Source organism: Fusarium graminearum, chromosome 4 (genome assembly GCF_000240135.3).
Source record: "Fusarium graminearum PH-1 chromosome 4, whole genome shotgun sequence".
Lineage (NCBI taxonomy): Eukaryota > Fungi > Ascomycota > Sordariomycetes > Hypocreales > Nectriaceae > Fusarium > Fusarium graminearum.
Window position 1 is genome coordinate 378,638 of NC_026477.1, and position 20,993 is coordinate 399,630.

The following is a 20,993-nucleotide window of genomic DNA, read 5'->3' on the forward strand; positions in this document are numbered from 1 at the left end:
TCTCCCCACGTCAGCTCAGTGTCGGTACTGAGCGGCGTCAGGCCTCAACTCGAGGGGACTTTTTTCTCCAGCTACCTCGATACCCCCGATACCCCCAGAGTGGGAGTTTGTCCCCAACGACTGGAGTACTTGCTGCCCCTGACCAGCTCCATCATACGAAATGCACCCGACCACGCAGGATCTTCACATCACCCCAAACAACATCCCATCTAAGGTTGCGAAATCACAACGAAAACCAAAACTAGCAACCGCCACCTCGCAACACGGCCTAGAAAAGAAGGAAACCTTGCCAAGATCCATGAAAGCCTCACAAATTCCTTGATCACTCCCCTGTATGCTATGCAAGGACTCGACTAGACTGGAAACACTGCATCTCTTTCAGCTAACGTAACTGAACTGTCATTTCTTTTTTAGCTCAGCTCAGGTGTTGCACAGAGTTACGAGGGCGTATCCCAAGTCCAAGGATACCGAGTTTGGACATGCATCCTCACGAAGTGATGCAAAGGGTAACGAAGTAGATTCCCATTCCCGATCGATTAGCGCGTGAGGATACGCCCAGCAGCGCGGAAACTTACATAAGAAGCAATATTAGGTTGTCTTGAACTGATAAAATTCATTCAAGACTTTGATCTGAGACTTGCTGGTTCTCGATGAGACATAGTTTAAGGCTGCGGGCTGACGAGTATGACTTTCCGATGCCAAGACAGTCCTGCAGATGTCCATGATTACCAATTTATCCGCAAAATCCATTTTTAAATTCGACTGAGGTTGATCGGCACATCAGACATCAAAGAGTCATGGATCATTATGCGACAAGACCCACTGTGATACCGGTCAAGACGGAAGAGCAACCCAGGAGCAGATCTTCCAGGTGCATAAAATGTGGCGCGCAGGGGATATGTTGCGACCTCAACCCGACAACGGGAAACGGGAACGATGACCCAACTTGACAAGGCTGCTCATTCGTTTTTGCAGGGAATTGTCACACAATAATGCTGTAGTTCAGCTGAAAAAAAGCATGTTGGCAGAACACGTCAATCATTCATCTTCCCGATGACATTAAGCTCAAGATTCCATGCAGTGTTCCCAGCAAAACTTTTAATCCAAAGTCAATTGAGGGACGCCCCTGTTGATTGGACGAGTTCAGATAAGCAGCTTACTTTTTGACCTGTTGCAAGGTGTGGTACGACGACGCACAAGAAAGAAAAATAGCAACTTGTCAATCAATACGAGTCTGCCAAGACCGGTCGGATAATCCGACTGGAAAGATGGAGAAAAAAAAGAATGGATAGCTGCAGGTGCCTTGCATCTGTGTTTTCCCAGGAATCATGCTTCTTCTCGGTCACTCCTTTGCTTGACGCATTCTTTCTACATGAAAAGGCCTGTGTGTGATAACTGACAGTCATATCAGCCAGCAAGTTCACGGTGACAATGTATCCGAGGCAAGCTGCAATGGACAGTCTATTGTCTGCACATTGGGAAGCATTTCTCCACCTTCGTATCAGCATGTTCGACACATGGCCTGCTCGAAAGAAAGAAAAACAATAAATCAGAGACAGGCCTCACCTGATGATGGCTGGCGGGCGGGCTTATTGTTGATGTTCCTCGGACGTGGATCACCATTGTCTGTCAATAGTATGGTGGGCATGGTCTGGGATGGAGGTCCAGGATATGGGGCTAGTACATCCAACACAACCTAGCTGGCTGTAGTCTTCTCGTGTTCAAGCTATGCAAAGACTTTTGGCGTTCGATAAGTCTAATAGTCTGAAATTAATTATTGTTTGGCTGAAGGAAGCTGCAGTCATGCCCGGCCGGCCTGTCTCTGTCAACCCCATGTAGATAAAACTCTGTCTCCGCTCAACGGACTTGACTACAATTACAGTCCGGCCGCTCGCGTTCCCTTCCGTGCTTTACAATCAGTTTTGCATCATCGTTTTGCTCTCGTTTACTGCATTTCACAATGAAGAACAGCTGTTCCATCACCCTTGGCTCCCTGCTGCTCTTGCATGCAGGGGCTGTCCTCGCAGGACCTGTCTACGGAGTCGACGACATTCTGTCGCCGCGACATTCGAAGCTGAGAAAGCGTGCTGAGTGTGGTCCTGGGATTGGCTCGTGCAATCCTGGATCCTGTTGTTCGGAGAGTGGCTTCTGCGGAACGACGGGAGACTTTTGTGGTGGCTCGGCTTGCCAGCTCGAATACAGTGATTCTTGTGATACTTTGTAAGTCTTTTGCCTCAATATTGGAACCGGCAATGGGAATTTGCAAAGTCCGAGCTCTGCAGAGCATGAAATGCTGACGTTGGACCAGTTTCGGACCGAGTGGAAGCAGCACGGAGAGCATTTCGCGACCCAAGATTGGCAGTGTCCCGTATGGTATGTGTTGAATGCCCGATTACACCATTGTGATGCTTACAGAATCTCTGTAGGAAGCATCATCAAGACTTGCACTACCCCTGGTGTGATTGCTCTCACATTCGATGATGGCCCCCTCACCTACACCAATGACATTTTGGATCTCCTTGACTCGAAGAATGTCAAGGCCACGTTCTTTGTTGCTGGTAACAACAGGGCCAAGGGCCACATGGACGACTCTTCCAACCCATGGCCTGCTGTGATGAGGCGCATGCACACTGCAGGCCATCACATCGCCAGCCACACCTGGACCCATCGCAACCTGAACACGGTCAACAGCACCATCCGAACATCTGAGATGATCTACAACGAAATGGCCTTTCGCAACCTGTTTGGCTGGATCCCAACCTACATGCGTCCCCCGTACCTCGAGTGCAACGCTGGATCGGGTTGCTTAGCTGAGATGTCCAGACTGGGCTACCATGTCGTGGACCAGAACGTCGACACCAAGGACTACGAGAATGACAGTCCCCAGCTGATCCAGAACTCCAAGAACAGGTACTCTGCGGGCGTGTCTACCAACTCGGCCAGCAACCAGTACATTGTCCTTGCTCATGATGTCCACGACCAGACCGTGCACAACTTGACTTCGTACATGATCGATACAGCCCGAAGCCGCGGGTACCGGCTCGTCACTGTCGGAGAATGTCTTGGCGACCCTCGGGCGAATTGGTACCGAACTGCCTCGCGAGACCGAGATGTCACCAGCACCTCGACTGCCGCTGCTACTCAGACTGTACCACCCACCAAAGTGACTTCTACCACCAAGGCTACGGCTACCGGAGGACTTGTCATTTCTCCCAATCAGAGATGTGGCGGTGACACTGGCTACACTTGCCAGGGGTCTGCATTTGGTAGCTGCTGTTCGTTCTATGGTTACTGGTAAGCTTGTTTTTTTGTTTTTTTTTTGCCTCCCCGTGTCGGGACATCCTTGCTAACGTTGTTCTTAGCGGTTCGAGTGCGAGCTACTGCGGAACAGGTTGCGACGCCGACTTTGGCACATGTACCCCTCCCTCAGGTGGTGGCGTCCACGACACTACAAACGGTGTCTGCGGCTCCGAAGTCAATGCTTCGTGCAGAAACTATGGATCCAAGACGTGCTGCTCCCAGTACGGATACTGGTAAGTAGCCGCTAACTATCGTAAGATGAATCTCACTGACATTATCACAGCGGCAGTAGCGCAACCCACTGTGGAACTGGATGTCAAAAGGGCTTTGGAACGTGCACTTGAAGAACATCTACCCGTCAATAGTGCAATATTAGCGGGATCCATCCCGGTGTGACTAGGACGGGAGAGGCTTGCGGGAGGTTTGGGTAATACGACGGAAACGCTGTTCGGGAATATTAGTAGTGTTGACTTTCTCATCCTTGTCTCAAGGATTAATGTGTCACTCTGTGGGCGCGGATTATAGGCTGATGCTTGTTGGCTTTCTTTTTTATAAAAGTTAATATATTGTCTGCCACTTTACCGTACGTCTCTGTTTGGCATTGATTCGACTAATCTCGATTGATCAACATGACTTTAATTTTTTCAATTTATTTGCTTCTCAACAAACTGTCGATCGGCATCCATGATCTGATGTCTTCTATCCTAAACATACGTGGCACGGCCGCAAATGAACGAACATGCATAAAATGTGACTCGAAAAATAGAAAGTTCCTGAAGCTAACTCGATCAGTAACTCGCTTTGACCTGAAGCCTAAGTGAGAGACATAAAAGAAAGAAAGAAAAAAAAAGTCGTTCGTATTCACGCAGGAAAACGCGTCATGATTCTTAGATATATCGTGACTATTGTTTCACTCTCACCACCTAAATGCACAGTAACTGCAATGCACTACCTAAAATATCACTGTCTAGCCAACCACTGTGCAGTTCAACTGCGTGGGGGTGTTTACAGGTTCACAGGCGATTTCAGGATCTGCGGGCTGGTATTTACGGTGACGGCTACGACCCGATGTGTTACACGGCGTCTCGGGACGAAATAAAATAAGCAGATATTCGTCACACTCAAACGACAAGGATAAGAGCAGGGATTATGCTTAAAATAACAGGGGGCAGATCAGGTACAGGGGCCTAGTCGGGTAGCGTAGATCTTGGTGCAGAAGCCAACCATAGGTCAAAGAGTGATTATTGACGGGAGAGGCAATAAAGGTGTGGCTTGCATATTTACGTGTTTGAACTTTATCAACTTCCCGTATAAATGTCTTTTTGGTGGTGGGCTACTGCAGGTCCCGGGGTATGGCGAGACGAAAGGTGAGGCGACGTTTGTGACCAGGGGGGAGAACACAGGCCATTGAGGATGAAGGTGTGATTTATTCTTGGAATGTCAAGCTGTTGTGAATGTAACTCTGAGGGTTACAGTCCATACTTGGAAAGTTGGTTCAAGACGGATTTAGATGTTGTTCACAACTTAGACTTAGACTTAGACTTAGACTTAGACTTAGACTTAACTTTCTAACGTAGACTCAAACAATGCCATTGTTGCATTACCGACCTTTTTCCCCATATCTTGTCTCTATGACCAGTCACTTCAACCCTTGATCAAGATCATCTACTCGACTTCCTATCCAAGACTTGAAGATCCATCAGTCTACATAATAGCTGCCTTACTTGACCGTATTTCACAGCTGGCAATATGTACATACATCAATAGTTTAATACCGTTCCTTCTTTCCCGTGTCTGGTGTAAGTGTTCAGCCCGTGCTGATTATTGCGTCTTTTGGAGTAAAGATCGCGATTATCGACAAGCTTTATCCTGGCAAATACGCAGAGCCAGCGCATAGGATAACCATGTAAATGAGATGTACGGGAATTTACCCGTGATATACAGCCGCCGAAACAGTGACTTCGGGCAAAAAAAGAACGATCGGCTGTGACACCAGGGGTTACCTTATTTCCCCATACATGCCAGCACCCTTGACTGTCTCCAGCCAAGGAAAATCTACCTTGACCCTGGCAAGAAGCATTCTTTTTTCTTGTAAAAATAGAGTAAGCTGAAGTTGTGACTGCAGAGCTGAAAGGCAAGGGATCGTGCAGTTGGGTTTCCGTCGATCCGTCGATACTTGATCAACCACACCTATGTTTTCCCATCCTATCACTCCAAGCACGTTCTTTTTTTCCAACCACCGAGACGGAAAAGAAGGAAAGCCTCTTCCAGCTAGACAGAGTAATGGGCGTCGTTGCATATCCCGCTTTTGGGAGACCTTGCTTTGTAAAGCGGTCTGTTGTTGGCGTGGGGGGGGAGAGAAGCAAGTTTGGAACTGAGAACGGATGCATTGGGTCCTCAGGCGGGGAGACCGGTACGCCCCTCGTATCGTATCGTTTTGTTGTGCTGTCGTGCTATGCGGAGTCACTCCCCTCCCCCCATAGAGGTTCAACAGTTTATGTGCAAAGAATTAGGAACAAACGGTTAGTTTGGTGAGGCGCATCCTGATCCCGTAGGCAAGGTACATACAATAATCGACTAGCTAGTGTGATGAGGCCTGATTATTGCGCTTTGTTGTTTATGTTTAGACAGGGGATCGATCTGGGAGGCAAACTTTTTCCTTTCTTTTACTTTGGTTGCTGAGGTAGACGGAGAATCGTGCTATAGCTTCATTATCCCCCCCGGTTTTATCTGCTGTTCTCTCTCTCTTGAGGCTTCATTTCATCACTCACTTGTCTTTTTCTTGGATATCAGTGTTGAAGGGATTGTTCCTTTGCTTGGTCTTTGGCCTTGTCACTCGCTCTTGTCTCTCGTTACTATCGTTGGCTTTTACAGTCTTGATATCGTTCCCAGTAAGTTAGTTACATATGTATCTACTGTTCATGCACTAATCGTTTCAGATTCGATCCTCTTGTCGACATCATGACCAGTCGAATGCCTACCAGTGGACACAGGACATCGTCTTCCTCCTCGGAGAGAGGAAACATGTCTGTCCAGCAGGGAAAGAAGCCTGTCGTTCCAGGCATGTCGTCTGGAGAAGACTCCTCTAGGCCATCAACCTCTTATCCTCAAGTACCCCCAGCCCCTCTTCGACCTGGATGGACCTTGTCGAGAGACTCTGTAAGTCACGTCAACTACACTCACAATTCATCCGTTTCTAACAATTTGTAGTCTGTCGTTCGAGGCATCAATGGCGACTTCCATCCCGGTGCACAAACCCCCATGTCGGGCATGACCCATGCATCATGGCTCACAAACAACGGCAACGAATCGAACCTCTCCTTCACCTCGTCCATCATGCAAGAAGAAGCCAAGCTACGCTGGGACTCGGATGAGGAACTCAAGAAGATGTCCAAGAGCATGCTCCGTCTTCAGAAATGGAGTCTCATCATCGGTCTTGCTGGTATCAACGGCGCCCTCATCTATATCGGTTGGAAGTACTACCAGGTGTACTACTTCTTCCTCGTCCTGCTTAGCTCCAACACCGTCTTGCAATCTTTCATGTGTATCTGCATTATCCTCCACTGGTTCTGTACACGAGTGCTGTGCTTTTGGTGGCGACCCAAGGAGAATATCCCTGCTGAGCCGGAGAAGATGGTTCTACTTTTGCCATGCTACAACGAGACCTATGAGGAGTTGACGCGCTCTCTCGATTCTCTTATCGCGCAGAAGCATATCGACAACCATCCCCGTGTCATCTTTATCGTCGTGGATGGCAATGTGCGTGGCCCAGGCATGGAAAAGACCACCCAGGAGTATCTCCTCCAAGACATCCTCGAACCAGGCCCATCACGAACCTTTGAGAACGGATACCGTGCCCGAGATGGTCTATTCATGCCCGTCAAGACTCAGACTGGTTTCTACAAGGGCATCCCCTACGTATTTGTCGGCAAGCGCTACAACCAGGGCAAGCGAGACAGTCTCTGCTTTGCGCGTTCGCTGTTGTACCACTTCAAGCAGCGCTCTGAGAACGTGGTCACCATGTTCAACAATGACCTGTTCGAGTACATTGGTAACAACTTTATCAATGCTGGTCTTGACGACGTCACGTATCTCTGTGGTATGGATGCCGACACTGTGTTTGACGAGGACTGCATCTACGAGATGATTGTGGAGATTCGCAAGAACCCCAAGGTTGTTGGTGTTTGCGGTCATGTCTGTGTTGACTTTGACGGCAGCAACTGGGGCTACTGGTCTCTGTACCAGTCCGTCGAGTACTCCCAAACACAAGGTCTTCGACGTATGTTTCAGTCGCGCATCACTGGAAAGGTCAACTGTCTTCCTGGATGTTGTCAACTCATCCGTGTTGATGAAGCTACATTCGGTGATGCTGTTCTTCGCGAGCGATTCGGTTACTGTCCTAAGCCCAACGATATCATGACACAGCACATCATGGGTAACTACTCTGAGGACAGTATCCACGCGTCCATCATCTTTAGTCTCTTCCCTGGCTGCCAGACCGCTCAGGCTCTTCGCGCCAAGGCCATGACTATTGTGCCTCAGGACTGGAAGGTGTTTCTGTCTCAGCGCAAGCGTTGGGCTTTGGGCAGTATCTCCAACGAGTTTGTCATGATCTTCCGTCCTGGCATTATTCTTATCGAGCGTCTCCAGAGTCTCATCGCTGTTATCACCTGGGCCATCACACCTTTCATCATCGCTGCCTTTGTCGAGCTACTTATGGTGTTTGCCAAGCGTGGCAAGGAAGTCATGTCAGACCCCGTCTTTTTGGGTCTCATCTGTGTTTTGTTTTTCCGTTATGTAAGTTCCATCCCTCTCTCATCCATTACTACTACACAAGACTAATGTTTGACAGCTTTACTCTTTCTGCATCGGCTTCTGGCTACCGCGCAACAACCTCGAGCGATTGCAATACTTTGCGGGCTACGTTATGCACTTGTTCACATCGCCGTTCATGAACATCATCATTCTGGTTTACTCTCTCTTCCACTCTGATGACTTCAAATGGGGCAAGACTCGTGAGGTTATTCGTGGCGAAAAGGACACTGATGATGCTGGTGGCCGTGGAACACACTAAACAACGATGCAATTGAGTTGCACGTCATTTCACTTCTTAGTTTCAATATTGAATTTGGATATAAAGATTAGGGGACAAGGAAAAGTAAATGGGGGCTGGAGTATACGATGTGGCCAGTCAGATATTAATGTATATTTCTACAAATCACAATAGAAGGAACTACTAAATTGGGAATAAATGTTATTAGTAGCTCAATTACATACCTTCCATGTAATGAGATAAGCCACAATCCCCATGTACCGGTTGGCAACGTGTTTCGCTTGCCTTGGCGCTCGTTGATAGGCGTGCTCGAGGTTAACATGAACGAAAGAGGAAATTATCTTGACCAGCTGTATGGCCTATGTTTAGCCAAGATAAGCTCGCCAAGGGCAATGATGGTGTGCTTCACCATTGAGGGTTGTCCAAACTAGTGGACCAGTCGTCATAAGACCTCGTGAGCACAGCAGTCACAGAAGCTCGCTATCAAACCCCGCAGGACTCCAAGATAGTACTGAGTAGCCGGGAGTTTTTGTCTTGTTTGGGTATAGTTTCGTTGCTGTTCAGCCCGCACGTCGTGACTGATCTTGATCGTGGGGAAATCTTGGCGAGGAGACATGCCAAGACGGGCATCGACGGTAAGTGTTCCTCTTTTATGACAAGCGTCAGGAACATATTGAAACGACACAGACAACGGTCGTCACCAAAGTGAAGGTTGAAACAAGTCCTGTTGTGGCTGTTGAGTTGGAAGTGTAAAAGAATAAGCGACCTTGTTTGTTACCCTATATCAACGACAGTTTAGACAAGTTAACACAGTCCACTTCGCTTAGCTCTTTACTTGACCAGCCTTATCTTGAATTTCTGCAGTTAATTGGATGTCCTCAGCCATTGCTATGTCTAAGAGTGAGTTCCGTATTGAGTCGCCGAGGTAGATAAGAGAGATCCCAAAATTGGAGCGATGACCCGATGGCTGAACAGTTATTGGTGTTGATGGAGCCCGAAACATCATCGTGGACAGGTTTCAATGGTTTGATCGTGGCCCAGATGTTGGTTCTATTATCTCGACACGGGAGTTACGGCAGGCTATCTGATTATACAATGATAGTGAGACAATACCATGTTCGGTCCCTCGATTGGATCTGATTATGAATTCAACACGCGACTGTCGTGATAAGGACCCAATTGTATGACTAGACATTTGCCTGAACCAAGCATTGATCTCCCATATCACTCCCGCGGATGAGTCGGCGATAGTCAACTCCATTTCCCATTTCGGGCATGGATACCAACATATCCTGTTCTGCTCCCATCTCAACTGTTGCACTGCCCGTTATCTGACTACTGGGTAGCAGAAAAGTTGACCCCCTAAGTCTTAGAGTACAGAAATAAATAACCTAAAGAGTACAGTCTAAGCGGCATAAGATGAACTACTGATTTCATCCCTTATGCTCTTCGCGGACAATGTTTCTGATACCCTGAGGTCTGATTCCTTATCTCTGCCCTCGGTAGCATACCAGACAATCTGCCAGAACGACGCCTTTCCACATCAGGGTTGAGTTACCGCGACCTAGGATCTTCACCAACCCTTGCCAGTATCAGCAATTGGCTCAACACCACAGAGCGGGGTAAAACCTGCCCTCGATAGCTCTTCAGGCTAACACCCTCTAGGTAAAAATCTCCTGTCCAGAATCCGGGGAAAACAATGGGGGCGTTTGGGGCTAAGCTATCCCAGCAGTGACGAGGAAGCTCGTGATAACAGGCGCAGACTATCTCATTGACTCTAACCCATGTTGGTGTAACTACAATGGAGGCGTCACAATTTAAATACAACGCGGTCCTGTCCAGAGACACGCTTCTCTCGTCCCAGACAGGTTCTGCTCTCTATACCATCTCGACTGTGTTATTCTTCCATCAATATGAGTCCGGCTTCAGATAAAGGAAGCGTTGGCGGCTATTCAGAGCCTAAACATGTCGAGCAGGCTTCTCAAAGCGGCGATGCTGCTGATCTCACAGCTTTGGGCTACAAGCCTGAGCTCCAAAGGAATCGGTCCATGTTCACTCTGCTCTTCCAATCGCTAGCAATTGCTGCCGTGAGTTTGTTTCTCTAAAATTGGTAGAATTGCACTAAACGTATTAGATCCCGTACGGTTTCGGCGCACCTCTCATCAATTCCGTTTATGGCGGTGGTCAACTCTCCATGTTTCTCGGTTGGATCATTGTTTGTATCCTCGACGAATGCATCGCTATATCTCTCGGCGAACTTGCTGCCCGATGGCCCACGTCCGCCGGCCCCTACTACTGGTCCTTCCAAATCGCTTCACCACAATACCGAACAGTTCTCTCATTTATAACCGGCTGGACATGGCTCGTTGGAAACTGGACTATTACGCTATCCGTCAACTTTGGCTTCGCTTCACTGCTCGCGGGTGGTATCAGCATCTTCCTCCCCGACTACGAATGGCAGCCATGGAAGCTTGTTCTCATCTTTTACGGTCTCTGCGTCTTTACCTGGGTTATTGTCGCCTTTGGAAACAAGTTTCTTCCAGCAGTTGATACGTTTTGTGCTGCTTTCACGGGTATTACCATCTTTATCACCTGTGTTTATCTGTCAAAGGAGGCAAAAGATGGGAGACACTCACCCGATTACACACTTGTGAGTATTGCAGTTTTGGTGTGATGCATGTAGACTGACTGGCATAGGGACACTTTGATCCAAACTTGTCAGGATGGGGTAACTTTGGGTTCTGGGTCGGAGCTCTGCCTTCTGCTTATGCGTGAGTTTCCTTTCTAGATGGTGTTTAGTGGTGGTCTAATATGTTAAAGGTTCTCTGCTATTGGTATGATCACATCTATGGCTGAGGAATGCGGCGATGTTACCGTCAAGCTTCCTAGGGCCATGGCTCTTTGCGTCCCTGTTGGTTGCATCGCAGGTCTATTCTTTGTAAGTTATAAATACATCTTTCTTCTAACCGCCACTAATAATTTCCAGGTCATTCCAATCTGCGCCACTCTTCCTCCTCTGGAAATTCTCCTCCAAGCACCACTCGGCCAAGTCTTGCCTGTAATCTTCTACCGAGTCACAGGCAGCAAAGCCGGCGCCATGGCGCTCATCGTCCTGGTTCTTATCGTGACACTCTTCTGCTCCATCTCCATCACCGTCGCCGCCTCTCGAACAACCTGGGCTTTCGCACGTGACAGAGCCATTCCTCTTTCCAGAGTTTGGTCCAAGGTTGACAAGCGCCACGGCACACCCATCATGGCTCTCACCTTGACCACAGTTGTCGAAATGCTTCTCGGTCTTATTTATCTTGGTTCAAGCTCCGCTTTTAACGCCTTTATCGCAGTCGGTGTCATTGGTCTCGCTGCATCATACGCAATCCCTATTTCTCTCTCTATGCTTACCCGCCGTGCTGGCGTCAACACGGCTCCCTGGACATTTGGAAACCGATTCGGATGGATCATCAACATTATAGCTCTATCATGGATTTTCTTCGAGATGGTTCTGTTTACCCTTCCTGTTGCTATTCCTGTCAACGCGGTCACTATGAACTATGCCGTTGTTGTCTTTTTCGGCTTCATGGCCATGTCGGCGGTTTGGTACGTGGTACATGCTAGGCATGTGTACAAGGGACCTCCTGAGTCTGATGGGTTGAGTAAATAATTGGTTAAACTGGGAGCCTTGGAGTTTAGGTGTACATACCAAAGTTTAGACAATATTATCGCATTAGACGAACCTTCCCACTGTCCGCGTGCACATTCAGCAGCTACTGGGTAGCAGAAAAGTTAACCTGTGCCCTTATCGATGAAGCCGTCAATGAGTTCGTTCGCGGCATCATGAAGCATAGGTTCAAAACGTTTCAAGCGACGAGGCACAAAAAATGAGGCGACACTCTTCCTTAGTTGATCATGATCCGGATTGTCCCAGGCTAGCAAAGTGCCCTTCTCCTAAGTCTTAGGGTACAAAAATAAATAGCCTAAAGGCTTTAGTTTTAGTAGCATAAGATGTTCTCTCTTATGGTCTCAGCGGCCAATATTTCTGATACCCTGAGGCCATCAACAAAGGAAGGTGGCACTCAATACTCTTGTCGACTTGCCTCGAGGCAGTTGATGTGGCTCAGAAGCTTCCTTTCTAAAATTCACTGATAATGAAGGAATACAAAACTCAAACCTCTCCAAGTTTCTGCCCCCTCTTTCAATTTTCTATTCAACACACAACTTCCATCAACTACTCATTGATTCAGTTTTGGTCATCATCGCTACAATCATGTCTCCCTACTTTACATCACTCAGCAAGTCACCCCAAAAAGCACCGGAAGAGACTACGTGGGCCGCCAGCACTCCCCCTGTCACTTCTACCCGTCGGCTCAGTAAGTATGGCTGATAACATCATTGCGACGTCTTCTAACCTACCAAACCACAATAGATGATGCAGATTCCAGAATCAACGTCGTATTTGATCTTTTCAAAGCAGGAAATCTTGAAACAGCTCAAATCATGGCCGAAGAGCTCTTGCTCCGCCAACCTGACCTCACAGTGTACCACCGCGCTCCTCTCCACTCAATGCTTGGCTTGTACCCCTACGGTGTCGGCCATGCAGAAAAGGCATCTCAGATCTACCGAGAATTGTCCCTGATCCAACCTGAGTTCAAAGAGGCATACCAAAATGCCCGGGTAGCGTTTACCATCGCAACCAAAGTCGAAGCCCTATGGGAAGCTCATGAGATGAAGATGCTGAAGCGCAAGACTCATACCAGAGAGCAGATTCGACACGATCGTTATCAACTGTTCTACTACAGTGCCTTTGAGCATACCCGCAAGGATAAAATCAAGGACTTCCTCGAAGCTACCGCACAACCAGCTACGGATACCGCACAGCCAGCTTCCGATCCTGTCTCACAGGTATTGCCCGACCATATATGGCAGCCATTGTTAAATCCTGCCTCAAAGCCATCGTCCGAGCCTGTATCTCCGCCTACTACTCCTGAATCTAAAGAGAAGTCTGATGGTGATACAATGGAACAAAGGAAGGACCGTCTGAAGAAATCTGAAATCACGGAAAAGAAAACGGCCAGGTCATCCAAAAGCCGTCGTGTGGTATCAGAGAAGAACAGCCCTTACAGCTATGGGGTTTTTGAAGAGACGAATAACCAAACAAATGGCCGGACAAAGGGCCAAACAAATGACGAAACAAATGACCTCCATGATAGGGTCGTGGATCATCTGATCAAGCGGTCTTCATCAAATCTGTCCCTGAGTAACATGATGGGAAGCCCAGTATACGGTTTAAAATCGTCCGAGGTTTACGTGAGGAACACACTGCCGCGCAAATCCATTTCAAGAAACAGTCCACCAAACAACAGCGCAGTCTAGGAAGCCGCCACCTGGGCCAACTTACCCAACCCTGACGGATTGGGCAACGGATTGGGCCACGCCAGAGGACTCGGTATGTCAGACAGGAGCCTCTGAGTTGCCAACAGGATGAACAAGATGGTGGTTGCATGTAAACAATCGCATCATTAGTATGGACCTGTTGTTGTATGGCATAGCTTGAGCAAACTATGCCAACGTTGGGGTCTCTATGGAGCAGTATTTCTTAGAGTAGTTTGAGATTAAGAAACATTTTCTGTTAAAACACTGCCTGCAGTAGTCACTCTCTCCATGATCCTGTGTCCTGTCTACTGGGTAGCAGAAAGGTTGACCACCCAGTCTTAGTGTACAAAAAGAAATAACCTCAAGGGTACAATCTAAATAGCATAAGCTGACCTACTAATTTCGTCTCTTATGCTTCCAGTAGCCAACTTTTCTGATACCCTGAGGCCCGAGTCTCTCCAGTTGTTGACGACCCACCATGAGATGCAAAATTGCCCGAATGGTCTACAAAGAGTCGATTTGAGCCATTTGATTGGCTGTGCTCATCACCACCAAGAACCCATCCCTCAGGGTATCAAAAGAAATTGGCCGCTAACAGCATAAGAGACAAAATCAGTAGATCAGTTTATGACGCTTAGACTAGGCTTCTTAGACTACTTATTTTTATACCATAAGGCTTAGGAGGTCTACTTTTCTACCACACAGTAGCCATTTAGGCCATGTCGACGGCGCATGTCAGAACTTTTATTATAGTATTAGATAAGTACACAACGTAAAATGATAATCCCCATTCCGCCTCCATTATCTCATCCCACAAGTCTAAAACTTGGGCATATCGTACAAGTCCTCAGGGTCTGATGATCTGTTAGTACTGAACACCGTAGAATAATTCGAGACAACTTACCCTTGCCATTCTCAGCAATATACCTTCTAACCTCCTCAACCCGATCATCAATCTTCTTTAAGGTCTTGTCAAGCTTAGCCTTGATCTTATCATTCGTCTCGGCAGCGCCCTTGAGCGCACGCTTGGCAACGTCAAATCGACTAACCCAGTTAAGAAGCATCATGTCGAAAGGCGTAGTCGTGCTACCCTCCTCCTTGTATCCCTCGACTGTCATGCGGTGCAGGCCAGGGCGTCCAAAGAGAAGGCCCTGAAGCTCAGCGGCGTAGCCGTGGTAGTTGAAGCAAATAGCCTTGTCTTCGGTGAACATGTCGAGGAAGTCGGCGCGGCTAAGGGCGTGGGGGTGGCGTGACTCGGCGGCGAGGACCATGAGATCGGTAACGTTGACGACGCGGACTCTGAGATCGGGGATCAAAGCGCGTAGAAGTTCGGCGGCCTTTACAACTTCGAAAGTCACCTCGACACCAATACCAGCAATCACGACATCAGGTTGCTTTCCACTATCAGTGGATGCAAACTCCCAAACACTAGCACCCTTTCTACAATGATCTGCAGCTTCGTCAGGTGATAGGAAGACAGCGGTGGGCTGCTTGGAGCCAATCATGAGGTTGACATAGTTCTTTGAACCCAAGCAGTGGTGGATAGTGCTGAGGAAGCAGTTGGCGTCGGGAGGTAGGTACACGCGCGCAGCTTCGGCCTTGAGGTTTAGGACGGATCCGATGAACGATGGGTTCTGATGTGAGAAACCGTTGTGTTCTTGACGTGCCCAGGTGCTGGTCTCGATGTAGTTGATTGAGCTGAGGTCGCCTCTCCAGTTGGTTTCGCGAGCGATTTTGTTGAACTTTGAGTATTGGACCATCATGGTATGGATGATGCCGAGGAAGGATTCGTAGCTGGGAAAGAGCGCGGTGCGGCCAGTAAGTGTGTAGCCCTATGAAAGTTAGCCTATATTTTATCTAGTATTCTCGCAACTCTTACCTGCATCCATCCCTGACAACAGTGCTCGGAAAGGATCTCAATAACCCTACCACCCTGAGCACGCGAGAATTCGTCCCACTGGAAGTTTCGACCAGTATTCTCAAACACCGCACTGAGCTTGTTGCTCTCTAGTTCGTCAGGAGAAAAGATGCGGAAGCTCTTGGGATTCTCTTTGATGACCTGGTTCAAGAAGTTGCCAACCTGCTTCATACAACTATTTTCTGACAACTTCTCCACGCCAAAAGACTTCCAGTCAGGGAGCTGCAGCTGCTGGTGTGGGTTATATGTCTTTTTCAGCTGTCCGAGTCGCTTTTCGTCCTTTTGGGGGATGATGTCTGTGATACTCTCTGCAGGTTTACCGTCCTTGAGCAGGCGGTCAGTACCATAAGTCTTCAACCAGTCCTGGAGAATCTTGACATGCTCCCCATCCTGACCTGCTCCAGGAACAGGTATCTGATGTGAGCGGAAGGATCCCTCGATAAACTCTCCGTCAACCTTCTTGGGACCTGTCCAGCCCTTGGGTGTTCGGAGAACAATCATGGGCCAGCGGGGCTTGACGATGGGCTTTCCGTCTCGCGCGGCGTTCTGGATTTTCTTGATCTCGCTGACAGCCCACTCGAGTACACCAGATAGTTCTGCATCAATCTCTTCGATGGTCTCCACGATGATGGGCTGGTAACCGTAACCGGAGAAAAGACTGACGAGCTCCTTGTTGTCCATGCATCCGAAAATGGTGCGCTCGCTGATCTTGAAGCCGTTGACGTGGAGGATGGGAATGACGGCTCCAGACTCGGCGGGGTCGATGTACTTGATAGAGTGCCAGGCACTACAAAATTAGCAGATGATATACTTCGTTGGGGCTGACTTACGCTGCAGTAGGGCCGCTCTCAGCCTCACCATCTCCAACAAGGCAGGTCACGATCAGGTCTGGGTTATCCATAACTGCACCAAAAGAAACAGCTAGAGAGTAACCCAATTCACCACCTTCATGAATGGATCCCGGTGTCTCAGAGTTAATGTGGCTGTCAAATTAGCTTGGCTGCGACGACTTGAACGTAGACATGTCTTACCTGGGGAAGCCGCCAGGAACCGAGAATCCGGTAATGAGGTTTCGCAGGCCATCCTTGTTGACGCCATACTTTTGAGGGAAGAACCGTTCGAGAGATCCCTCGAGCCAGAGCGATGCAAGGGCACCAGGAGCGCCGTGACCGGGTCCAATGACGAAGATCATCTCCAGATCATGGTTGCGGATAAGAAGGTTCAGATGAGACCATACAAGGATGATACCGGGACATGTTCCCCAGTGTCCTTCGAATGTTAGCCGGGTATTACCAAGAATGGAAATTTACGTACCTAACAATCGAGGCTTGATATCTTCTGTCTTGATCTCTCTCTCGAGTAGAACGTTATCTCTCAAAAAGATCATAGCTAGACTGATATTAGCTCTATACAATGATACCCTGGCAATAACTTACACCCCGCAATGTAACACGCCGCATGCTGAAAATCATTAAGCGACTGGGCGATCTTCTTATCTAGCTGTTTCTTAGGCGCCTTTGCTGCAAGGTCCAGAACCGCACCTGGAAGTGAGCTATCCAATGGAGCAGGGTTTGGTCGGTCGATCACTTCTCCAGGCATTTTTGCGGTTGAATTGGGATGGGAATGAGATGGAAGAGAAGAGAATGCTGGCCACTGTATTCTTTTAAACCCTGATAGATTTCGTTGATTGCTTGTACTCTTTGAGTGACGCCAGATTAAGCAGGGAATGATGCAGTTGTCGATGACGTTGATGACGTCGAAACTGGGGCCGCTTCTGCCGAGAAACCCGCAAGTAACAGATTAAAAAAGAACTCAAGATGTTTAATTGTGGTCTATTGACCGGGAACAATATTTGACGCTATTTTTGTCACACGCTGGTGGTTGTTAAAATGGTGCTCTAGCCGTATCGTGAAGTTTATCCCCAATCCGCCCGTGAATACCGTGTGACCAGCATCACGGCATAATTAACTCGAGCTTGCATTGCCTCAGACCAGTCGCGAGACAAAACGTTATACGAAAAAGTGTTATTATTAATATGCTAACTCGGCAATTTCAACAGTCATTAAAAGGTATCTTTCCGTAAATTCATTAGTACGCCACCATGGTGCTGAGACCATCCAGCTCTCGCTGCCAGTTGCGATGGCAGCTGACATTGTAGACAAACTTCTCCAGGAATCCCTTGGCGTCGGAAGCAACGGTGGCAATCTCTTTGAGGGTGTCAGGCGAAGCATTTTTGAGAGTAACGACACCGTAGCTGTCAACGACACCACTGCCGTCAGTAGAGGACAGAGCCACCTCAGAAAGCTGGATCGCCTTGTTAATAAACTCGACGGCCTCGCCAGTGCCGCCAATGGTCTTGAGGTGACCAAAGGCTTCGCGAATGTAGTGCAGGGCACGGCCATTCTTGGACAGAGTCTCGATGGACTTGGCACCGCCGGGGACAAAGATGGCGTCGAACATGGTAGAACGCTGTCCCTCGAGATGATGGTCGGGGAAGATGCCCTTTGACGAAGATGAATCCTCAGCGGCAGAGAAGATGGGTGCTCGGCGGGGAGCAATGACAAAGGGGAGAGCGCTCTGAGCCTTGATGGCACCGTACATCGCGTTAAAGGCGACAGGGTCGTAGCCGTCAGCAATGATGATAGCAATTCGTCGAGACTTGATGGTAGGAGTCTCAGGGACAAAGTCAAGTTGGCTCAGGTTCTTGGCCTTCTTTCCGGCATTGGGCTTGGGGTTGGCAGGCTTCTTGCCACCAACCATCTCGGCAATAGTGTTGGCAAGATCGCCATCGATTTCACCGAGGCGTTCCGTCAAACGCTCGTAGACGATAGCTTCGTCACAGTGGTCCAACTCAAAGGAGTAGGCAGCTTGGACGTGAGACTTCTCAATCTCGGAAAGAGAGTTGTAGAAAAGCTGAGCTTGGGTGAAGTGGTCCTTGAACTTCTTGCTTAGTGTTCGCTGCTTCATGCCGACAATCTTTGCAGCGTAATCGACGTAGGCACCCTCGCTTTCTGTGGCAGGAGGCTGATGACTGAAACGGTTGGGCCAGTAGTTGACCTTGCCCTTGGTGATGGTGTGTCGCATGGCACCATCACGGTTAAAGTTCATGACAGGACAGACTGGCTTGTTGATGGGGAGCTCTTCCCAGTTGGTTCCCAGTCGGCTGAGCTGAGTATCTTGGTAAGAGAAGTTTCGGCCCTGGAGAAGAGGGTCGTCTGAGTGTCCAATACCAGGAACAAGGTGACTAGTGCAGAAAGCAACCTGCTCGGTCTGGGTGAAGTACTCATCGACTGTTTGGTTCAGCTCAAGCTCACCAATGTATCGGACGGGGATGAGGTCCTCAGGCCAAACCTTGGTGGCATCGAGGATATCAAAGTCAAAGTCGTGCTCCTGAGACTCGTCCAAAACCTGGATACCAAACTTCCACTTGGGAAAAGCGCCGTTCTCGATAGCCTCCTGAAGGTCCTTGCGGTGGAAGTCAGGGTCTTGACCAGCAAGCTTGAGGGCCTCATCCCAGACAAGTGAGTGGACTCCAAGCTCGGGCGTCCAGTGGAACTTGACAAACCGGCGCTCGCCCTTCTCGTTGACGAGAGTGTAGGTGTTGACACCGAAACCTTGCATCATGCGGTAGGATCGGGGAATTGTTCGGTCAGACATGGCCCATGTGTGCATGTGAGTCGCCTCTGGGTGCTCAAACATGAAATCCCAGAAGTTGTTGTGTGCAGTCTGCGCTTGAGGAACCTCGTTGTTTGGTTCTGGCTTTCCAGCATGAATAACATCGGGAAACTTCATAGCATCCTGGATAAAGAAGACAGGGATATTGTTCCCGGGGATATCGAAGTTGCCTGAAAATCATTAGCTTTCTGAATAGAGGATAGAGGATAGTATATTGGGGTTGCGCATTGGTTAGGTGGAAGGATTTGGTGTTGACGAACCTTCTTGGGTGTAGAACTTGATGGCGAAACCGCGGACATCGCGGACAGTGTCGGCAGAGCCGCGACTTCCAAGAACAGTCGAGAACCGAACAAAGACGGGTGTTTCCCTAGATGTGTCGGTAAAGAGGCCAGCCTTGGTAACATCGGCGGCTGACTCGAAGAGTCTAAAGGTACCGTGGGCGCCAGCACCGCGGGCATGGACAACACGCTCGGGGATGCGCTCGTGGTCAAATCGGTGGATCTTTGGTGAAAGGTTAGAATGAGATCAAGATATAATGCTCGGTTTTGGTGGCATACCTTCTCTCGGCCGAAAGCATCTTCCAACAGCGAGGGACCAGTCTGGTCTTCACTCGCTACGCGCAGCCATTGATCGGTGTTGTTCTGCTTGACACCATAATCGGAGGTGATTCGGGAGTTCTCATTAGGCTCGACCATGTTGGCCTTGAGCTGGTCAATCTTGTCGTTCTTGTGACCCATGACTGCGTGCTTGATAGCTCCTGTAACTTGCTCGGTCATGTCGATGTAGGTATTTTATTGGAGTTGATAGAGCGTGCGCGCCGTTCAGCAGAACAAAACGATCCGGGTTCTTATATAATTCTAAACATCTTCATAACCATGTTAGATTTACGTCACCCGTTCGATATCCCCCCCGCTTCTCGGAAAAGGCAGATTTGGAAATGTTGAGGAAAAGTCGTCATGTTTCGTCAAGTACAATCAGTATTGACCTATGAGAATGCTCAAATTTCCAAGAAAGCAGTGTTGCAGATGCGATCGCGATCCTTGTTTGGAGGCCGTTACACCAGGGAGGAAACGGTCCGCAACCCCACTATTTCCGGGTTTGTTCCTGCCTGACATGAGGCTCAACGTGGGCGGATGAGCTAGCAAAACTGCCATATCAAATGGGGCAGTAACAATTGATGTGGAATCTCGAATTCGATGACGGCTACATTTGATACTGACAGGGGATATATCTCAGAAAAGCCGGGGTAGTTGATCGTCAACAATCGACAACAATCCCATCTTGCCGGGTCGATTTTTAACAAACCCGTGCCTGCAAAGCGAAAGGCGTTTTCCATGAGATTAAAGTTAATAGCTCCAGTCCAGTGGTATTCTCGTTCAATATCCAGTAGCGTCTCGATGCTGTCATGAGTTATTGCGTGGGGCGATTGTTGCCAATTTACGTCATCGGTATAGCTTCATTCCCTGCTTCATTCGGTGTCACTGTCAGTATAAACAAACTAAACTACTAAACGAATTTACGACCCGTTTTCGTTAGATGCAGCCTCAACTTGCTGATACGAATCAACCTCATGGATCAGATATCGCGAGCTTGGGGTTATGTGGAACCGTGAGTTGCACTCAGAACGGCAACCCGATTTGACAACAACCACACCTAAACAACTTTTGAGCATCGGATTTG

General features: G+C 48.6%; 6 protein-coding genes across 6 annotated transcripts; 4 read left to right on the forward strand and 2 right to left on the reverse strand.

Annotated features, from left to right (window-relative positions):
- Nucleotides 1–1,919: 1,919 nt before the first annotated feature.
- On the forward strand, nucleotides 1,920–3,644 carry FGSG_06549 (uncharacterized protein; the record flags this gene model as incomplete). The annotated part of the gene is made up of 5 exons (XM_011327858.1): nucleotides 1,920–2,220; nucleotides 2,309–2,373; nucleotides 2,427–3,294; nucleotides 3,363–3,533; nucleotides 3,584–3,644. The coding sequence occupies exons 1-5, from the start codon at nucleotides 1,961–1,963 to the stop codon at nucleotides 3,642–3,644; spliced, it is 1,425 nt and encodes a 474-aa protein (XP_011326160.1). The 5' UTR covers nucleotides 1,920–1,960.
- Nucleotides 3,645–6,324: 2,680 nt separating this feature from the next.
- On the forward strand, nucleotides 6,325–8,374 carry FGSG_06550 (uncharacterized protein; the record flags this gene model as incomplete). The annotated part of the gene is made up of 3 exons (XM_011327859.1): nucleotides 6,325–6,459; nucleotides 6,511–8,097; nucleotides 8,153–8,374. The coding sequence occupies 3 exons, from the start codon at nucleotides 6,325–6,327 to the stop codon at nucleotides 8,372–8,374; spliced, it is 1,944 nt and encodes a 647-aa protein (XP_011326161.1).
- A 1,892-nt stretch (nucleotides 8,375–10,266) lies between these two features.
- FGSG_06551 (uncharacterized protein) lies at nucleotides 10,267–12,011 on the forward strand (the record flags this gene model as incomplete). Its single annotated transcript, XM_011327860.1, has 5 exons — nucleotides 10,267–10,440; nucleotides 10,488–11,003; nucleotides 11,051–11,124; nucleotides 11,174–11,291; nucleotides 11,340–12,011. 5 exons carry the CDS (start codon nucleotides 10,267–10,269, stop codon nucleotides 12,009–12,011), a joined length of 1,554 nt encoding a protein of 517 aa, XP_011326162.1.
- A 603-nt stretch (nucleotides 12,012–12,614) lies between these two features.
- On the forward strand, nucleotides 12,615–14,062 carry FGSG_06552 (uncharacterized protein; the record flags this gene model as incomplete). The annotated part of the gene is made up of 4 exons (XM_011327861.1): nucleotides 12,615–12,717; nucleotides 12,774–13,654; nucleotides 13,721–13,793; nucleotides 13,995–14,062. The coding sequence occupies 4 exons, from the start codon at nucleotides 12,615–12,617 to the stop codon at nucleotides 14,060–14,062; spliced, it is 1,125 nt and encodes a 374-aa protein (XP_011326163.1).
- Nucleotides 14,063–14,539: 477 nt separating this feature from the next.
- Nucleotides 14,540–17,237, reverse strand: FGSG_06553 (uncharacterized protein; the record flags this gene model as incomplete). Its single annotated transcript, XM_011327862.1, has 7 exons — nucleotides 14,540–14,574; nucleotides 14,625–15,552; nucleotides 15,600–16,425; nucleotides 16,469–16,621; nucleotides 16,670–16,907; nucleotides 16,953–17,027; nucleotides 17,075–17,237. 7 exons carry the CDS (start codon nucleotides 17,235–17,237, stop codon nucleotides 14,540–14,542), a joined length of 2,418 nt encoding a protein of 805 aa, XP_011326164.1.
- Nucleotides 17,238–17,650: 413 nt separating this feature from the next.
- On the reverse strand, nucleotides 17,651–20,089 carry FGSG_06554 (catalase; the record flags this gene model as incomplete). Its single annotated transcript, XM_011327863.1, has 3 exons — nucleotides 17,651–19,483; nucleotides 19,574–19,814; nucleotides 19,871–20,089. The coding sequence occupies 3 exons, from the start codon at nucleotides 20,087–20,089 to the stop codon at nucleotides 17,727–17,729; spliced, it is 2,217 nt and encodes a 738-aa protein (XP_011326165.1). The 3' UTR covers nucleotides 17,651–17,726.
- Between the last annotated feature and the right edge of the window lie 904 nt (nucleotides 20,090–20,993).